The sequence below is a fragment of the Sceloporus undulatus genome, chromosome 1 (genome assembly GCF_019175285.1).
Source record: "Sceloporus undulatus isolate JIND9_A2432 ecotype Alabama chromosome 1, SceUnd_v1.1, whole genome shotgun sequence".
In the NCBI taxonomy this organism is placed as follows: domain Eukaryota; kingdom Metazoa; phylum Chordata; class Lepidosauria; order Squamata; family Phrynosomatidae; genus Sceloporus; species Sceloporus undulatus.
The window spans coordinates 45,590,140-45,605,881 of NC_056522.1; the positions used below are offsets into that span (position 1 = coordinate 45,590,140).

Here is a 15,742-nt window from a genome sequence, read left to right on the forward strand (position 1 = left end):
AGATGTAGAAGCATACAGCCACCACTTAAAACAATGATGTGCCAGTTTAGTGCTGTGGAAATAAAATATTTTGTACAGTACATCTAACAACAATAACACTAGGTGTAATACATGAAAAGCCTTTTGAAGCTAAAGTGTTTTTTGTTTCTGATGAAAGATGCACAAAGAGGTAGCCTGATGAATTTTAATAGAGAGGACATTGTAGCATTGCCACAAAGTGTTGTAGTGTTGCTACAAAGAGTGCTCTGTCTGTCCTGCTTAGTCTCCAGATATCCCAAAATGAACCCAAGAGCAATTTCTGAACAATTCTGTTTGGCAGCAAGTGGTCCCTAAGGTAACCTGGGCCCTAGTCATTTAGCATTTTAAAAGCTAGAAGACTGAGAGGAAGCTAATGGATGTAAGGTGGAAATTTTCCACTTTGTGACATCTCTTCTAAAGATCAAAAAACATTTGACACGCCCGTCACTCAAGACAAGGATACAGATTCTGTTAAAGCAATAGAGATGCAGACTTCTGACATTCATTCTCAAAGTAGTTTTACTGACAAGGCTGGATGTCACGCAATTTGCCTTCCATAGTTAATGATGTCAAACACTGCTCAGAACAGCTCTTGGGTCATGCTGGTAAGTGTGATGCAAGTTGTAGCCAACACATCTTGAGTTCCCCATCTCAGGATTGGGAAATTTGCATATTCATGTTCATCTGTTGTGATTGATTTATTATAGCATTTATTACAGTCACTTCAGGTGCATTGGGCATCTTGGATGTTTAGGTGTATATAGAGCTCAGTTGAATGTTCTTTCATAGCTTTGTATAAATATATCTCCAGCAGTCCAGGTGCTGAACACTGTTGAGTTAGTTACACTGTTAAATTAATGTTTTCAACTCCAGTCCTGTATCTTAGAAGGAGAGTCCCAGAGCAGTGAGTGTAATGCTTTTCCAGTCTGCATAAGAAATTGATTTTGTTGAGATGTAATTTTTGAGCTCAAGAATAATTTTTAATGAGAATTTGTGTGCAAACATTTCTAGGTAAGAACCAGAATTGCCAAATCTGCCAAACCCTACAGCTTTAAAAGCTCCAAGGCAGCAAAATGGACTAATCTGCTATACAGGAATAGGCTAGGATGCAAAGGTTCTTTTTCTGTTCCCTATTGTGGTTGTCTGTTGTGGGGCAAAAACCAGCCTGTTTGCTCATGTGTGATTGGAGAAGAAGAGTGTAGGTGAAGGAATCAATAGAGGAACAAGGTGAGAGATAAAATGGCTCTTTTGTGTGATAATTCTATTTAGCTTTGTTCATTTTTGAAAATAAGGTGCAACACCCGAAGCAAGGATAAATTGTGCAGCCTGTATGAAGCAATTTGGGTTGTTTCAGTACTACCTTTGGGACCCCCAATTACCCCCAAAGACACTGACATACCCATTTTTCAGTCCTCAAATGTTATTTTTTTTGGCTGGGAAAAAGATTTATTTTAGAAGTGGAAACCCCTTTTGTAAGGCTATAGTCCCCACTTGAAACACTCAGCCAGACTTGGCAACCAAAATGGTATGGACATGAGCCTATAGAGCCCTGGAGTTACAGCCCTGTGGGCTACAGAGCATTCAGGCCTTGTTTTAAAAGGTAGATAGAGACCAGCCGGCCACTCCAATACTGAGCCATACAAGATTGAAGACCCAGTGCAAGGTCAATGAAAAAGACAAATATCTCCACTCTCCTATATGCAGAGGCAAACTGGACTGGTGGTTCAATCTTACTTCCACATTGACAGTGGGACAGTAGCCTCCACTAACCTTGAGCAGCAGGCTAGCTAAGGTGTTTGTTTCCAGCATTTGCTTCTTGAAATAGTCACTTCACACTGGCAAATGGTAGTATTGGCCTTTTCCAGTGGATAGGATTATATGCCATGGATGGAGTGTAGAACACTCATTGTTAAGGGATAAGCAACCTGTAGTCTACAATATTGCTATTGCTTTTCTTCCACTTTCAGTTTCTGTAGCTTTGTTTAGTGATCTGTAATCATTTATCTTTGGGTATTAACATTGGTGTATTGGAGAATCTGGGTGTAGTGAACCATTGAATGTCAGTGGAGCATTGCTAGTTTTCTTACTGCATGCCAGTGTCATTTGGAAGACAATACAGATGAAGAGCTACTTTGAAATGGCTCATGAAAGAGTTACAACTGTATAGATAGCCCATTATACTGCTGCTGACTCTTTTCTTTTTTTATCCTCCCAACCCTTTTACCTAATTTGTTCTTGAAAGGTTTAGCTGTTGGCCTCGGCATTGGAGCACTGGCAGAGGTTGCAAAGAAGAGCCTTAGATCTGAAGATCGAAATGGTGAGTCTCCTTATGCTTACTGGTCTCTGAATGCAGGTTGGTTTGCAGGCTTTGTATAGGATCACAGCAGTTTTAAAGCAATAGTAGTATAATACAAATAACAATACTATAGTACTGAGGTTTTACATTCATTTTTCTAATGAATCATCACGACTTCTTGTAATGTTTTCCATGGGATGTACAAAACAGTTCATTTAAGGAAAGGAAAGGAAATGCTTGTCTCTTGTGCCAAGGTAGAACAAGATGAAGTTTAACCGTAGATTAGAATGAGCTGTTAGTCCCTTGGGCCGGATCCTTCAGTATTCTAGCCCTGATCATCACAGACATCTAGTATGTTTTTGCTAAAACGGAACTTGGAAAAAGTATATTTTGGATGATCAACTCCCAGCATCTCCCAGCCAACATGACCAATGACCACAGTGATTGGAAAATTCTGGGAGTTATAGGGCAGCAACCTGATAGTGACATACATGCATGTAAATGGGGCTTATGTGTTCATGTGTTTCTTTTTGCACATGGAGCTATTCTCTAGCCCTTTCCAGCCCATCCAGAACCTCCTCCCAGCAGCTGTCAAGCCTTAGGAAGGGCTGCTGCTGCTGCTTATCAATGGGGAGGGGAGGCAGTTTAGACGATGAAAATGTGGCTTAGCCAAGGGGAAGGAAAGGTATGGTGCACTCCATCTGAGAGCCACTCTTGTTTCATCCTTCCTCTCAGCTGAGACCAGTTCCTTTTTTAACAACAGAATCACTTCCACTTCCTACCAGTAAACATCTGGGGTCTCTCCTCAGTCTTGACAGCTATCAAGGCTAGGGGAAGACGCAGAACTTGCAGGTGAAGCATTAAACTCTGCCTGCTTGTCCATCGTCCAAAAAAGTAATTTTTCCAAGCTCTGTCTTAGCAAAATGTACATGACTTCATCACTCTCTGTCTTATTTTCAAGCAGTCTTGAACTGTATTTTGATGTTTGTCTTCTGGTTCTTTCCTTTCAGATTCTTTAAAAATGAGCAGGCTTTTTCTTTTAACATAAATAAATCTCTTGTTTGTCTAGCTAACTAACAAGTACAGTGCTCCCTCGGGTTACGAAAGTAATTCGTTCCGCGGCCGCTTTCGTAACCCGAAAAGCCTTCGTAAGCCGAAATGCCATAGGCGCTAATGGGGAAAAGCCGCGATTTCGTGCGAAAAAGCCGAAAAAAGCACCAAAAGTTTTTTCGTAACCCGAAAAAACATTCGTAACCCGGAACAATTATTTCCTATGGGATTTTTTCGTATCCCGGAAATTTCGTAACCTGGGTATTTCGTATCCCGAGGTACCACTGTAGTCACTGAAGGGAGGTTTATAGAGGATATGTTTGAGATAATGGTATGGTACTATTGCACTTACTAAAATGTAGTAAGCTTCATCTTGTCAAGGTTGGAGGGTCTAGTTCCCAATTACCAAAACAGCATCGTAGTGTAGAAGAAACTAGAAGTTCCCTGTCCCAGGTTCAGTGTCACAACTGAAAAAGTTCCCCCTCGGACCATTACAAATACATTCCCACCCTCCATCCCCCCTTTCCAGTCCTAATCGCTCCCCTTTGATCCAGATCAAATGGCCCTTCATGTTTCCCTCCTTCCCCTCCTGTGTTATCATTTCATCTGCCTTCAAGCAAGAAGACCATCCCTGTTTCACAGCTCAGATCCATGGCAGGATGATTGGAGTCATAAAACTACTACAGTGGTACCCCGGGTTACGAATTTAATTCGTTCCGCGGCGCCGTTCGTAACCCGAAAGATTTCGCAACCCGAAAAAGCCATAGGCGCTAGCGCTGGAAGCCGCGATTTCGTGCGAAAAAGCGCCGAAAAGCACCAAAAAATTTTTTCGTAACCCAAAAAAAAAAAAAAAAAAACAAAAAAAAAAAAAAAAACGTAACCCGGAACAGTTTTTTCCTATGGAATTTTTTCGTATCCCGGAAATTTCGTAACGCGGTGCTTTCGTATCCCGGGGTACCACTGTACTCCTTTCTGCTGTTAGCCACCTGCCCCTCCTGTTTGTTTCCCAGGCTTGGATTTAAAATAATGTATATCCCCTTCTCAATAGCCAACATACTATACAGCGTTAAATCACCATATCACCATGCCCTCATATATTCATCCCTTAATATCATCATAGCTTACTTGCTAATTAGCTTACTTGCTCTTCACCGCTATGATCTTTGGAATAGCAGTATATAAATAAAAAAACAAATTATATAATTATGCTAACATGACAGAACTGTGTATATGGATTCTGACACATCTTGCCTGATAAGAGTTTACAAACATGGAGTGGGGTATCCAGGAAAGAGTTAAACTTTGTTCTCTCCAAAGTGCATCTGCAGAATAGATTCATTTGCTTGTGTGGAAAAGGAGTAATGTGCAAAGTGTCAGTTGTACTGGCAGGTGCTGTCGTTGCTCTGTTCAAAAAATGTGAAACTACTTCCCACATCATGTTTTCCAGCTGACATGCCCTGCTCCCATCCTTCCAAGTATGGATGCTTTATTTCTTTCCATCAGGAAACCTGTAATTGCACTGTGCAATGTTCTCATTAGTGTAACTTCATAACAATTCTATAAATGTACATGTTATGTTTACCATATATATTCAACTATAAGTCAGCATCTTGTATATATTGAGGTCAGCTTTTGGGGCCAAAGTTGGGGATTTTGGTATGACCTGGGGCTAAGTTGAGGATCAGACTTCAGGAGGCAGCCCAGCTGTGGAGAGGCTGCAAGGGGATTGGCTGCCCTCCCCAGCGTCTTCCTAGCTGGGCTTTCTCCCAGGTAGGAGCCCAGCTAGGAGGAAGCTGCAGGGCGATGGGCTGTCCTTCCTAGCTTCACCCCAACTGGGCTGTTCCTTGTGGAGGCAGCCCAGCTGGGAAGAGGCTCAGGTCAATTACTGTATTGACCTGTGTATAAGGCAGCCTAGGTTTTTTTTTTGGGGGGGGGGGTAATTTTTTGACCACAGTTTCTCGACTTATACACTAGTATACACGGGAAAATAAGTTACTACAGTGTTACCCCGGGTTACGAAAATAATTCGTTCCGCCGCCGCTTTCGTAACCCGAAAGGCTTTCGCAAGCCGAAACCCCATAGGCGCTAATGGGGAAAAGCCGCGATTTGGTGCGAAAAAGCGCCGAAAAGCACCAAAATTTCTTTCGTAACCCGAAATAACCTTCGTAACCCGGAACAGTTTTTTTCAATTGGATTTTTTCGTAACCCGGAAATTTCGTAAGGCGGCGCATTCGTATCCCGGGGTAACACTGTAATGCACTTCTTAAGGGTGCATGGCTACCTTCCTTGGCTCTTGTTCATTGCCAGTAATGATTTATGATGCTTTTTAAAAATCCTGCCCTGTTTGAGGAGACTTGGATTGTGCAGACCTGACAGTGTGGATTGGGAAGGCCTGCATTAAAATCACATGAAATCTCATGTTGGCAACAGATAAAACAATATAAACAATTTAAATAATTCTACACTAAGATCAATTCATAATTTAAAGAATTTAAAAAGGTATTAAACAACTAAATGCTTAAAAATAAATTAAGTGTCCAAAGCTTTTATTAAAAAACCCTATTTCAGTGGTTCCCAACCTTCCTAATGCCGCGACCCTTTAATACAGTTCCTCATGTTGTGGTGACCCAAACCCATGAAATTATTTTCGTTGCTACTTCATAACTGTAATTAAATAGGTGTTTTCTAATGGTCTTAGGCGACCCCCATGAAAAGGTCATTCGACCCCCAAAGGGGTCCCGACCCACAGGTTGGGAACCACTGCCCTATTTTAATGTGACACTGCATTGATGCCAGTTAGGCCTCCAAGAGCTGGGAACACCCTCTCTTGGGTCCTCTGCTATGGCATTGTCCCTACTGGTGGGACACAGAGGAGGGCTGCTTTGTCTCAATCTTTGGGTAGGCATATATAGTGCGGAGACACTCCTTCAAGTGTTGAGCTACTCACACAAGATAGCTTAACAAGTAGTTTTTGCTCCTTTATGCTAATATTGTGTTTGAAAATGTAGTGATATATAGGTACCATATATAGGTACTTCCTTGCCTGGCACTCTCCACTACATGCATTGAAAAACAGCACAGGCCTGTGTTCTATATAGGTGTAAAGTTTGTTATAGTCTTCCCTGAATCACTTACAGAAATGGTAGAATTTGTAATTGCAGAACCTGTGTGTGTAACTAGGATGCTGCTTACAGTTGTATTGGCAACATAGCAGAAGATGAACTCATTGAAACCAGTTACAGCTTCCTGAAAACATTCTCTTGCAGCATTCGTTCACCTCGTTTGACATACCTGTTCCAGGAGAGATGTTATACAACAGTTCTGTTTACATTTTTCTGCTTACAAGAGTTAGTTTGCATAACTGGGCACTCCCCAACCTAAATATAGTTCACTAAAACTTAAAGGCATAGAATTCTGTTGCTGATTTACTGAAAATTGTGGCTTGTAAGAAGTATAAGATCCATGAAGTTTTTTTAAAAAATTGTGTTAATTTACTGATCTGCTTGAGAAAGAATATTAGATATTTGAAGTCAGACAGTGTTCAAGTTCTAAGTCTAAGATTATTTTGACCTTCAGATGTGGTTGGACTGCAGTTCTCATTAGCCCTAGCCTGCAAAGCCAGTGGTGAAGGGTTTTGGGAACTGTACATCAGCACAGTCTGGAGGGATGCACATGTCGGTCCCAGCTGTCGACAGAAGGTTCTGTTCCTGAAACAGCATGCAGTTTGAGAGGGGACAGTCAAAGTGGAGGGACAAGTTACTGGTTTTGAAAGTGAGATCCTGGCTTGATTAGCCAACTCTGTAACTGTTCACTGCCTGTGGTGTGATTTTATGGCAAGCCTCTCCAGACCAAGTTTCTCCAAATGCTTTGAGCTACAACTCCTGTAATCCCCAACAGTTGGTTGTATTTGCTGGGTTTGATGGAAACTGTGGAAGAAGTCAGATTAGGGAAAGGTTTTCTAACAAAACCCCTTTATCTGTGTCCTTTGGTTGTTTGAGGGAAGAGAGCTCATCCCCCCCCCCCCCGACCATTTGACTGCTCATGATAGATCCCAGAGTTTAGGATGTGGCTATGCTGGCTGAAGGATTCTGGGAGTTGTAGTAGAAAAATTAATTTCCCCCCAGGCTCTGGTAGAAAAGCACAGTGATTGGGGTACACAGAGCTTTGGTGACAGATGGGAAATGTTGCCTGAATAAAATGAAATGTTATTTATTTACCTCCCACCTTTCTCCCAAGACTGGAACACAGATAATTTTAAAAAACCATCCATTGTTATGGCACATCACTGGTGAAAACTAGCACAGATCTTCTCAATGAATGTGACTTAATAAAATTATCAGAGTAACATGGAAATCAGTCTACAGAAAACCAGTCTGAAAAGAAGAAAGATGCCAGTTATTTCACCTTGTTGAAAGTAGGGTAGGGCAGAAGTGATCCAAAGTTTCCAGGAGAAAAGAAAACAGTTATAGTTTATGGACCATTTGGCTGGTCCCTCACATTACAGGTGCCTCTGTAGAAATAATGCAGTTTGACATCTCTTTATCAGTCATGGCTCCATCTTACAGAGTCCTGGGATTTGTAGTTTTTTGAGGCATTAGCACTCTTTGGTGGAGAAGGCGAAGATCTTGTAAAACTACAAACCCCAGGATTCCATAGGATAGAACTAGATCACTTAAAGAACTGCATAATTTCTACAGTGTAGATGTACTCTAAGAAGCACTGAATGTAATGAGCCCATTTCAGCGAACTGTTGCCTTAGACATGTTTGATGATTTGGGATTCCTCTAAGCGCAAGCTATAGCTTTTTGTGGTGTATGGAAAGGCTTTGCTGTAGTCAATAAAGCACATGCAGATTTTCTTCTGCAATTTCCTGGTGTGTTCCCTTATCCAGTGTAGCTTTGTAGTGTGATCCCTAGTATCTTTTCCTTTTCTAAATCCAGTTTGTACCTTTGGAGTTTCTCACTCCATGTATATAGTAAGAGTTCTTGTTGCAGAATTTTAAGCATGACTTTGCTTGCATGGGAAATTAGTGCAATAGTTTTGTAACTGTTGCAGTCTTTTGTGTCTCCTTCTTTGTGGATACACATGTATATGGATGGATCATTTCCAGTCTGTGGGCCACTGTTTTGTTTTCCCATTTTTGTTGACAGATTTTAGTTAAAATTAAGCTTGATTGTGTCTCTGTGGGTTGTAGTAGTTCCATTGGTATGTTGTCTGTTCCTGGTGATTTCTCCTTTTGAGTGTGGCTTTCACTTTGCTTTCCAAAATTTGAGGTTCGTCTTTTATAAGTTTCTTCTTCCCATGTGTCCTCCATCATTTCACATTTTTATATAGTTCTTCTGTATATTGTTTCCATCTTTTTTAAAAAATTCATCATGGTCATGCATTGTGTTTCTCTTCTGCTTGTAAAGCACTCTCATCCTTGGTTTAAATTTCTTTTTGATTTCTTGGATTTTATGAAAAAGGCCTCTTTTTCTTCCTTTTTTGTTGTGTTCTGTTTTTCTGCATTGATTGTTGGTAATAATTCTCTTTATCCTTACACACAAATCATTGAACAGTAGCATTCAAGGTTCTGATGTAGTTTTCGCCTTCATTTTCATTTGCTTCTCTTTTTCCTTAACAGCCTGAAGTGTTTCATCTGTCATCTATTTTTCTTTTCCTTTTTTTTTGTTTTTTGTTTTGTTTTGTTTTTTGGACACTGATATTGACTTTCTTCATTCCTCTTTGACTCTATTCCTGCTTTCTGTCCATAGTTCTTCTGGTTTCTGGTTAACTAGACTTAATAGTGCAACTGTATTTCTCACATTGTGTTTAAATTCTAATGGGTTGTTCTTTAAATCATATTTTGGCATGGCAATGGTTTTGGTGTTCATCTTCAGCTTTATTCTTATTTTGGATATAGTTTGTGATCTGTGCCATAGTCTCCACCTGGTCTCGTTTTTGCAACAAGAAAGAAGCTTCTCCATCTTCTGTTACCTATTATGTCACCTGGGCCACAGAGGGAGCCATCAGGCAGACCCAGCAACATCGGGGACTGTCTGAAGGAAGAGGCCCCTCCCTCTTCAACTGTCACCTGGGCCACAGAGGGAGCCATCAGGCAGACCCAGCAACATCGGGGACTGCCTGAGAGCTGGTGGAGGACTACTTCTGCCGCTGCCCCCCCCCCCATGTCACCGGGGAAGAAGCTCCCCAGAACTGCGGAGGAATGTCTTGCCGCTGTGGCTGCTTTTTACCAGTGGGGAGGGGTCAGTGAGAGAGGCCCCTCCTGAAAAGCCAGCTTCCCGGCCTCCTGAGGGACGCTGCCACACCCCCCACGCCACCGGGTGGAACTTTTTTTTTCCCCCTGCTATTTGTATGGGGGTGTTTTCATGTATTCTTAATTGTTTTATAGCATATGTTGTTTGTACAGGGGGGGTTGTAAATTGTGATCTATGATGTTTTAACTGTTGTATTATTGTTGTTCACCGCTATGATCCTTGGAATAGCGGTATATAAATAAACCATATATTATTATTATTATTATTATTATTATTATTATGTAATCGATTTGGTTTTCATGTTGAGCATCTGGTCATGTTCATGTGTACAGTCTCCTCTCTGATGGTATGAAAAAGGTATTTGCGATGAATAGATTGATGGCCTGGAAAAACAACTCCTGCTTTCTTCTTTGAACCGAGCCTAAATCTCCCTACTGTCTTTGATTCTGCTCTGTTTCTTACTTTGCCATTCCAGTTGCCTATGATTACCAAGCAGTTCTGTTAATTTCTTCCTGGACTCTGTCATAGAAATTCCCAATTTCTTTTTCCTCTGCCTCTGTGGTTGGTGTGTATACTAGGATACTGGTGATATTTATCAGTGTTCGTTTATTATGCTGGTGTTTATAAATCATATGTCACATATAAAATGTACATAATAGGAGCAAGCCTTAAATTTTTATCTATTTAAATGCCAACATGTATAAGCATCCTCTCTTTTTGACGGCTTGATTTTGGGTCTTCACTGTTTCTACAGATTTAACTTATAGTTGTGTACCACATTTTTGACCCCTGGTCTGCTCTTTCAACCACTGTTGCCATCCCGCCACCCTTCAGTGAACTCAGCACACTGTTCTTGTCCTCCCTTCAGTCTATTCAACATGCTTGTTTTTTCCTTCTCAGTTGACATGGCACCATCTAGTGTTCAGTTTTGCATTTGCTGGCTAAAAATGGGTGTAAATTAAAGTTAGGCTGTTGAGTTTAATAATAATAACACACAAAAAGTTCTGTAATTTTTCTCTCTTGCTGCTTACTTATCTCTGGGATTCTAGATTTAATTCATTGTGTTGATGAGGTCAACTATATTTCTGTTGGCTCTTTTCTCTCTTTCCATCTGTGCCCTTCAACAGTCTGCCTGTCATTCATTCCACAATTTATAAACAGAACTTCAGAGTTAATTTCTTCCGTGTTGTTGAGTTCATCTTGTCATGTAGAGCAACAATCTGGTTTTGTGGGTGGTATTTGTTCAGCAGATAATGGAAATTCAGGGGCTACTGCTATAACCATACGACTCCTTTATCCATAAACCTTTGCAGACCATTAGTTGTGGACCCATGAGTAATAATCATAGCCACTTAAATTGTGACCTCTATTAAATTTTGGTGAAGACCCTTGGTTAATGCAGGGATGGAATACCTCTGGGAGTCCAGTGGCAAATTCCTCACTCTTACTATCTCCTGAGAGCTGCAGTTGTTGTTGTTGTTGTTGTTGTGCACCTTCAAGTTGTTTCCAATGTATGGTGACCCTAAGGTGACCCTATCACGGGGTTTTCTGGGGCTTAGTGTGTGTGGTTTTCCCAGCGGAGATTTGAACTCCGCTCTTCAGAATCCCAAGTCTTATGCTCAAACCATTGCTCCCAAATATTGTAATATCCTACCCTCCCAAATATTTTTAAAATGAAAACTGGTTGTAAACTCACTACTGAACCACTGGACATACCTTAGGTTGAGCAGTACAATCTGAACATACAGATTAAAAGGAATATACCATAAGGATTCCCAACATTTCAGCTGACTTAATCAGCCCAACCAGAATGTGTAACCTCTCTGCTTCTCCCCTTCTTCAGTCCTATGCACTGTCCTGCACTCAAAGTAGTTCCTTTTCTGTTTAATGGGATTTACATCTGGAAAAGTTTAAAGATATAGGTGTGTTAGTCTGTAGAAACAGTATGTAGAGAGATCTTGTAGCACCTTTGAGACTAAAATCTACGAAAGCTCATGCTGCCATCTTCTTTCTTTAGTTAGTTTCAAAGGTGCTACAATATCTCTCTGTGTCCAGAAAGATGTGTATACCTCTTCAGTCCCTGACTTCATACCATGATTGGAACAATCCTCTGCTGTCCTGTTTTTCAGTGTGATCTAGAGTTACAGAGCTGAAGAACAGAAGCTTAGGTGCTGTGCATCTGCGACACTATGGAGACCACGACTGACGGTGTCCGCAGCCCATGTCAGCTGTCCACTGTTGTTGGCCCTTGAACCAACCCTGACTCATAGTGACCCTGTGTATGAGACATCTCCAACTCCACCTTCTCTATTGCCCTGTCTAGGTTCTGCAAATTAAGGCCTACGTCCTCCCTAATTGAATCAACCCATCTGACATGCTGTCTTCCTTTTTTTCTGCTACTTTCTGCCTTCCTTAGCATTATTGTCTTTTCTAATTAGTCATTTCTTCTCATGATATGGCCAGAGTATGACAATCTCAGTTTTGCCCTCTTGGCTTCCAGGGAGAGTTCAGGTTTCATCTGTTCTAGAACCTAAAGCAATTGGGGAATCCACACATACCTTTATTTCTCCATTGAAATATAGGAGTGTTTGTCAGTGTGTGATTCCTGTCTCCTCAGAAGTGTGAATAGTCAACAGCAGAATAAAGAGTGATGGAGTTGGAAGGGACCCCAAGGGCCATCTGGTTTGTTCTTTCCTGACCATTTCCTAGGGTGTCATTTAATTCAGCCTAATAATGAGACTGTCAGTTTATTTAGACCAGTGGGCCAGCCATATTTTTTAATCAAACTTGTATCACCTTAAAGCATGCTTATATAATCCTGCTTTTCTTTTATTAGTGGTTAAGATGCCAATATGTGATGATCAGAAGGTAGGCAGTTCGAGGCCCAAGTGCCGCATGACAGGATGAGCTCCCGTCACTAATTCCAGCTTCTGCCAACCTAATGGTTCAGAAGCATGTAAAAGTGCAAGTAGATAAGTAGGTACCACTTTGGTGCAAAGGTAACAGTGTTCTGTGCAGTCATGCTGGCCACATGATCACAGAGTAGTCTTTTATAACACTGGCTCTTCGGCTTAGTAATGAAGATGAGCACCACCTCCTACAGTCAGTTATGACTATACATTCATGTTAAGGGAAAACCTTTACTTTTTACTTCCTCTTAACTGGGGTAAAAACACAGTACGCTCTGCCTTGCTTTGGAGAGGCCCTGAACAGCTATTTTTTTGACTTGGGAAAATGCACTGTTGTGCCAGAGTATAACAACCCATTATGTATGTATCTTGATGCTCTTTGCTGATAGAAACTTTGGAATTGGGCCATCACAGGCAAGGTCTCCATATTTTCACTTCTGTGTTTCAGTATGTATACCTTAACGTTTACATAAGCTTCAAGTGCTGTGAACTGGTTCATAATGCCAAATCTCACTGGTTTCTATATATCAGTATAATGAAGCTTTTGAGTATAATGGTTAAAGTAGAGAGACCAGGATCAGATGTTCTGCCATGCACTCGTTAGGTGATTTTGGACCACTTATTTTTATCTTAGAAAACAGTTAAGTGACTCTGGGCTAGTCAGTGACATCATCTTAGCCTATCTCACAGGTTGCTGTGAGGATGAAAAGGAGATGCAAGAAACAAAGCTACTCTGAATTTCTTCAAGAAATAGCAAGGGGAAACAGAAATAATAATACATGTTTCCTAGTTATCAAAGCATGATTATTACTTGTCTTCCAGTCCAGATTAATGCTTGCTTTCCAATCCAGAATAGACATTATTTTGCACTGTGCTTTCTTTTGTGCTTGGCTGGTTGGCAATAATACCAAAAGATGATTTGCCATAAACCAGGAAGTTAGGGAGAGAACTTGCATAGAGAAGACAAGTTTGTCTACTCAAATCATAGTTCTTCTAGTCAAATCATCCCTATATTATATACATGTGAAAGCTTGTTTCTCAAAAGAGAGATACTGAAGGCACAATTTCAAACAGTTCCAGTGAGAAAGAAAAACGGGAGGTGTCTCAAGAAACCAGGATGGATGACTAAGGAACTTTCAACCGAGCTAAGTTTGAAACGGAACATGTATAAGAAATGGAAAAAGGGGGAAATCACAAAAAAGGAATTCAAAGAAATAGCAGGCATGTGTAGGGGTAAAGTCAGAAAAGCTAAAGCATAGAATGAACTCAGGCTTGCTAGAGAGGTTAAGAACAATAAAAAGGGCTTTTTTGGATATGTCCGCAGCAAGAGGAAGAAGAAGGAAACAGTAGGGCCACTTCGTGGAGAAGATGGCAAAATGCTAACAAAAGACAGAGGAAAGGCAGAATTACTCAACACCTTCTTTGCCTCAGTCTTCTCAGAAAAAGAAAAGGGTGCTCAACCTGAGGATAATGGAGCAGAGGACAGAATAGGGGAATTTCAGCACAGAATAAGTAAAGAGATAGTAGAGGAACACCTTATTAATCTAAATGAATTTAAGTCTCCGGGACCAGATGAACTCCATCCAAGGGTATTAAAAGAACTGGCAAATGTAATATCAGAGCCATTGGCAATAATCTTTGAAAACTCCTGGAAAACAGGAGAGATCCCAGCAGACTGGCGGAGGGCAAACGTTGTCCCCATCTTCAAAAAGGGGAAAAAAGAGGATCCCAACAATTATCGTCCAGTTAGTCTGACATCAATACCAGGAAAGATTCTGGAGCAGATCATTAAACAGAGAGTCTGTGAACATCTAGAAGGCAATGCCATAATCACAAAAAGTCAACATGGGTTTCAGAGAAACAAGTCATGCCAGACAAACCTAATCTCTTTCTTTGATAAAATTACCAGCTTGGTAGATGAAGGGAATGCTGTGGATATAGTATATCTTGATTTCAGTAAGGCCTTTGACAAGGTTTCCCATGACATACTTGCAAACAACCTGGTAAAATGTGGGCTAGACAAAGGAACTGTTACATGGATCTGTAATTGGTTGACCGGCTGAACCCAAAGGGTGCTCAACAATGGCTCCTTTTCATCCTGGAGAGAAGTGACCAGTGGGGTCCCACAGGGCTCTGTCCTGGGCCCAGTGCTATTCAACATCTTTATCAATGACCTGGATGACAGAATTGGGAGCATACTTATCAAATTTGCAGATGACACCAAATTAGGGGGAATAGCTAATACCCCAGAGGACAGGATCAAGATTCAAAATGACCTGAATAGACTAGAAAGCTGGGCCAAAGCTAACAAAATGAAATTCAACACAGAGAAATGTAAGATATTGCACTTAGGGCGGAAAAATAAAATGCACAGATATAGGATGGGTGACACCTGGCTGAATGAAACTACGTGTGAAAGGGATCTAGGAGTCCAAGTAGACCACAAGTTGAACATGAGTGAACAGTGTGATGCGGCAGGTAAAAAGGCCAATGCTATTTTAGGCTGCATCAATAGAAGTATAGTGTCTAGATCAAGAGAAGTAATAGTGCCACTGTATTCTGCTCTGGTCAGGCCCCACCTAGAATATTGTGTCCAGTTCTGGGCACCACAATTCAGAAAGGACATTGAGAAACTGGAGCGTGTCCAAAGGAGGGCGACAAAAATGGTGAAGGGTCTGGAAACCATGCCCTATGAGGAACGACTTAGGGAGCTGGGGATGTTTAGCCTGGAGAAAAGAAGGTTAAGAGGTGATATGATAGCCCTGTTTAAATATTTGAAAGGATGTCATATTGAGGAGGGAGCAAGCTTGTTTTCTGCTGCTCCAGAGAACAGGACCCGGAACAATGGATGCAAGCTACAGGAAAAGAGATTCCACCTGAACATTAGGAGGAACTTCCTGACAGTAAGGGCTGTTCGACAGTGGAATGCACTCCCTCGGAGGGTGATAGAGTCTCCTTCCTTGGAGGTCTTTAAACAGAGGCTGGATGGCCATCTGTCAGGGATGCTTTGATTTGGATTTCCTGCATGGCAGGGGGTTGGACTGGATGGCCCTAGTGGTCTCTTCCAACTCTATGATTCTATGATTCTATATTTTCATTATATATTATGGATAAGACTCACTATATCAATCAAACAAAATAAAAATAGGCCAATTAGTCACCACTGATGTTCAGAGCCACTTTCTTATATTTGGAGAGATAGTTAGAATATG

At 41.1% G+C, this 15,742-nt stretch overlaps 1 protein-coding gene across 1 annotated transcript in view; it reads left to right on the forward strand.

The window, feature by feature from the left end:
- Positions 1 to 15,742, forward strand: part of COQ8A (coenzyme Q8A) — a 90,758-nt gene that overhangs the window by 38,666 nt on the left and 36,350 nt on the right. The window contains 1 exon segment of the mRNA XM_042468420.1: positions 2,261 to 2,335. Coding sequence (XP_042324354.1) covers positions 2,261 to 2,335 — 75 coding nt within the window.